This window comes from Cebus imitator, unplaced genomic scaffold, assembly GCF_001604975.1.
Source record: "Cebus imitator isolate Cc_AM_T3 unplaced genomic scaffold, Cebus_imitator-1.0 Scaffold1214, whole genome shotgun sequence".
NCBI lineage: Eukaryota > Metazoa > Chordata > Mammalia > Primates > Cebidae > Cebus > Cebus imitator.
In genome coordinates this window covers 22,417-26,091 of record NW_016108529.1, presented here as the reverse complement: position 1 = coordinate 26,091, position 3,675 = coordinate 22,417, and the positions used below count along the sequence as shown (strand labels likewise).

At 47.2% G+C, this 3,675-nt stretch overlaps 1 protein-coding gene across 3 annotated transcripts; it reads left to right on the top strand.

The window, feature by feature from the left end:
- Positions 1-6: 6 nt before the first annotated feature.
- Positions 7-3,135, top strand: LOC108298921 (histone H2B type W-T-like). Of its 3 annotated transcripts, XR_001822760.2 has the most exons (4): positions 7-1,157; positions 1,556-1,614; positions 2,487-2,534; positions 2,819-3,135. XR_001822760.2 is itself a non-coding variant. In XM_017521423.2 (3 exons), the coding sequence occupies exons 1-2, from the start codon at positions 649-651 to the stop codon at positions 1,590-1,592; spliced, it is 546 nt and encodes a 181-aa protein (XP_017376912.1). In that variant the 5' UTR covers positions 7-648; the 3' UTR covers positions 1,593-1,614; positions 2,819-3,133. The 3 variants fall into 3 exon arrangements, 2 of the variants coding, with proteins under 2 accessions (XP_017376912.1, XP_037591842.1); XM_017521423.2 differs by lacking the exon at positions 2,487-2,534 and having other exon boundaries at positions 2,819-3,133; XM_037735914.1 differs by lacking the exon at positions 2,819-3,135 and having other exon boundaries at positions 2,487-2,783.
- Positions 3,136-3,675: the final 540 nt, after the last annotated feature.

The following is a 3,675-nucleotide window of genomic DNA, read 5'->3' as shown; positions in this document are numbered from 1 at the left end:
GGTTTAAATCTGGTCAATGTTAAGTGTCGTTATATGTTTTAAATAAAAGCACCTTTCCGTTTCTATTCTCGGCTTGGAGGCTGTGGTATGGCCATTTCTCGTTCTCCCGATTCACTGAAGATGTTGATCAGAACTGAAGACAGCAGCGAGACCGGCAGGTCCTTTTATGCCCAGGAGCCTTTGGCGGCCATATCGGGGAGTTCCTGCTAAAGCCGGAGTGGCTTAGCCAGGGATAACGGTAGATTGTGCGATGGGTGAGAAACGGTCCACACGTGGATACAGTCATTCCTCTGGCATCGGCATAATGGCCTTGGGCTCAGGAGGCCTGTCTCTCTTCAAGGAGCATGAGCTGAAATTGCTGAACTTTGGGAGTTTTCAGTGACACCCTTCAAAGTGCACAGGGTGTGTCATATATCAGCTCAGGAGGGCTGATGCGCTTTTGCCCTGTGAGGCATCTGTGTAACTGCCTCCGACGTAGGCCACAGGGGGCGCCTAGGCCGGCAGACGCCCCCTGTGATTGGTTGACGAGATGCCAAGCAACGGGACCATCCAGTCACCTTCGATGCAGGGAGGTTTGCTGACAGGGTCCCTCTGTGACTTCATTCACTTGATCCAATCACATGTCAAGTTGGCCCGTGAGGTGGAGCCATGCTGCGTACCCAAGCGTCCCCGCTTCACAATCGCCATTGTCTGTCCCCGTCCACAACCACCATCGCCTCTTCTTGCCATCTAATGGCCGCTGCCTCCGCCATGGCTAGAACTTCCTCTGAGACGACCTCTGAGGAACAAGTGATCACCCAGGAGCCCAAAGAGGCCAACTCCACAACGGCCCAGAAGAAGAGCAAGCAGAGGAAGCGAGGGCGCCGAGGGGCCCGCCGGTGCCAAGCCAACTGCCGCGGGGACAGCTTCGCCACCTATTTCCGCCTGGTGCTGAAGCAGGTTCACCAGGGCCTCAGCCTTTCCCGGGAGGCCGTGAGTGTCATGGATTCTATGGTTCATGACATACTGGACAGCGTCGCCTCCGAGGCAGGTCGCCTGGCCCGCTCCGCCAAGCACGTGACCATCACCGCCTGGGAGATCCGGATCGCCGTGCGCCTGCTGCTGCCGGGGGAGATGGGCAGGCTCGCCGAGTCCGAGGGCACGAAGGCTGTTCTCAGGTACACCAGGAGCAAGTGAGCTACCTCAGGAGCCCCTGAGCACCACGGAAAGACCAGTGGCTCCCCAAGGGGCGGGGGGCAGCGGCGGTTGGGGTGGATGGCGTTCTTTCGAATTCGGGTTGGTGGGGGGGGGGGGCATGTGGCATGTGGCGTCCTGCGATTTTTCAAGCATTTCTCCCTCAGTACTAGACATTGTCAACTCCGATATATCTGTAGTGCCATTTGCTCCAAGGAAAAGTAGTGGGTTTTTCCTCGATCCTGCTTCATTTCCTCAGTTTCCTAAATGGTCATTTTTATTAGTTTTCTTTCTAGGTTATCTTTACGGTGATGTTATCAATGTACTGATCTTTACCCTTTTCACTCTCATTCTCCTGCGACTGAATGGTGGAATTTTCCAGAACTTCAGTATATGCCCTACAGCAACAGAAAAAGTGAATACGTTGATAGAAGAACCAAGGTAACCCCCCCAAACGTTTTCAACATTTCTCCCAACACGAATCCAAGTAAATAAGCAAGTGAGGCCCAGTTACAGTGTACATATAGCTAAACAAAATTTTCAAGAATCCACTCATTTTCCCGCTGCCTCAACTCTGACATCACTATTGCAGTTCATTCTTTTTTTTGCCCTGACAATAATCTTTTCATTTCTTTTTGAACAGAAACCTTCGTTAGTTCCAGGTTTGTGTCCGTGGGCTCAGGGAGAGTCCAGGCAAACAGCTCATGCCCTAGTATTCAGTGGTGCAGGCAGTGAGCAACAGTCATTGTCCCAACGTGTGGGGCGTGACCGAGGCTGTACCCACAACAGCCTTCCTGTGATATTCACCCTGGTGTTTCAAGGCACAGGGGTGTGATTCTTTACCTGACATTTTTCTTTTCAGTGTTTGTAACCACGGTCATTTAAGGATATGAATCCAAAGCTAGGGGTATTCTATGTTCCTTGCCCCTGGCATCAAGTTATGCAGAGCATGGTCAGCCTTCAGGAGAAGTAAGATGACACTTATTTCCTCCGGAGATTTGCTTATTCATGTTAATGTTAGTATAGGCTGCTTTTCATTGTGCTTTCTTCTGGGTCCCAAGTCTTTGTATATTTAGCATTTTCTTCTATAAGTGTATTGCAGAATTTCAGAGCAGCTGGTGGCTTTCTCGTTGCTTTTCTTTTAAATAGATTTCCAGCCATCCGAGCATGGGGACAAGAAAATCTACTCTGGGATTGCCACCCATAGGAATTTGTTATTTTGTGCCTTGAAGCTCAATATGTGATCATTTCTGTCAAATGATTCCCACAAATTTTGAAACAACTCATAAACAACCCTTCTCCTTTATATGTAGAAACCTGTAAAGGATGGTACTCTCAGTCAAACCATGAAACAAAAGCTGGTAAATCACGAAAATCAAAATTTTCTTGAGTCCCTCAGAAGTGGGAAATAACCACCCCAGAGGGACCCAACACATAGCCACATAGATTATTCTACCTTTGAGGGAAGGACCGCTTGGTCAAGATGGAAATGAGCGCAGAGCAGGATAGAAGCCAGAGCTTCCCTGAGTAGTGCAGATGGGAAGGGGTAGAAGGTCATCTCCAGAGCTCCACTTGGGATCCAAAGAGAAAGGATGTAGAATCAAGAAGTCCTCTCATCGGGATTTGTTGTTTTCTGTTTTTCCAGACTATTAGAAACGTGTTATGAAAATAGTTGAAGAAAAATGCTCACCTCGTTAGGAGACCAAGAAACACCACCACAAAATCAGCCGCAATGAAATCCCTCTGCAAGATGCCGACAAGTGTTCCTACCTGTGCAAAACAACAATTTGAAAACCAAAGATGCTTTGCAGATCCCTGTTGTTTTCCAGAGACAGAGCTGTGTACCTGATCCAAAACACCACATCTCACTCAGTAACTTAATTCTCATTATGCTAATTGTTTTGCTTTAAAGTGACAATTTTTCTGTCAAGTAGGACATAGAAATAAATTTCGAAAGTTATCCTTGCATATCCACTGAGTAATTTGATAAGTCTTTTTCAGAAACCAAATCCACTGCGATATTTTACCCTGGAGTGTGTGGCTTCTATCTGTAAATTCAGAAATCAAAGAGGAGCATTAGTAACACAGGGCCCACAATGAACCCTGGTTGGGCTGTGGAGAGTGGGAGTTCAAGGGGACTGATGCCGATGAATTATAGGAAGAAAGAGCAAAAGGGTAGTTTGATGGGATGATCGGAAGAGGAGGCTCACGCCTTTGATACAGCATTTCAGTGGGTGATTGAGAAGCAGGGGAACTTAGTGAGCAATCCTGATGTCTTGCTGTGGCTTACTGAAAACACAAAGTAAGGAAAATGGCTTTACTGCTTAAATAACAAATAAGAAATATCAATGTAGGAAAAATAGTATGAATCAGAGCAGTATAGTCCAATCAATCTTTTTGTCAGCATTCCTGTACCATGGAGTCCATTTCAAAAGAGAAGCAATGATCCAAACACTGCACAGAAAAAACTACAAAAGTGTAAGGATCAATTCCTATTCTAGG

What these genes read in the sequence shown, in the direction of transcription:
- LOC108298921 (XM_017521423.2), top strand. Translation starts at nt 649, where the DNA reads ATGCTGCGTACCCAAGCGTCCCCGCTTCACAATCGCCATTGTCTGTCC. An exon ending in GGCACGAAGGCTGTTCTCAG is followed by an intron (nt 1,158 to 1,555) that starts GTACACCAGGAG and finishes GGAATTTTCCAG; the next exon opens with AACTTCAGTATATGCCCTAC.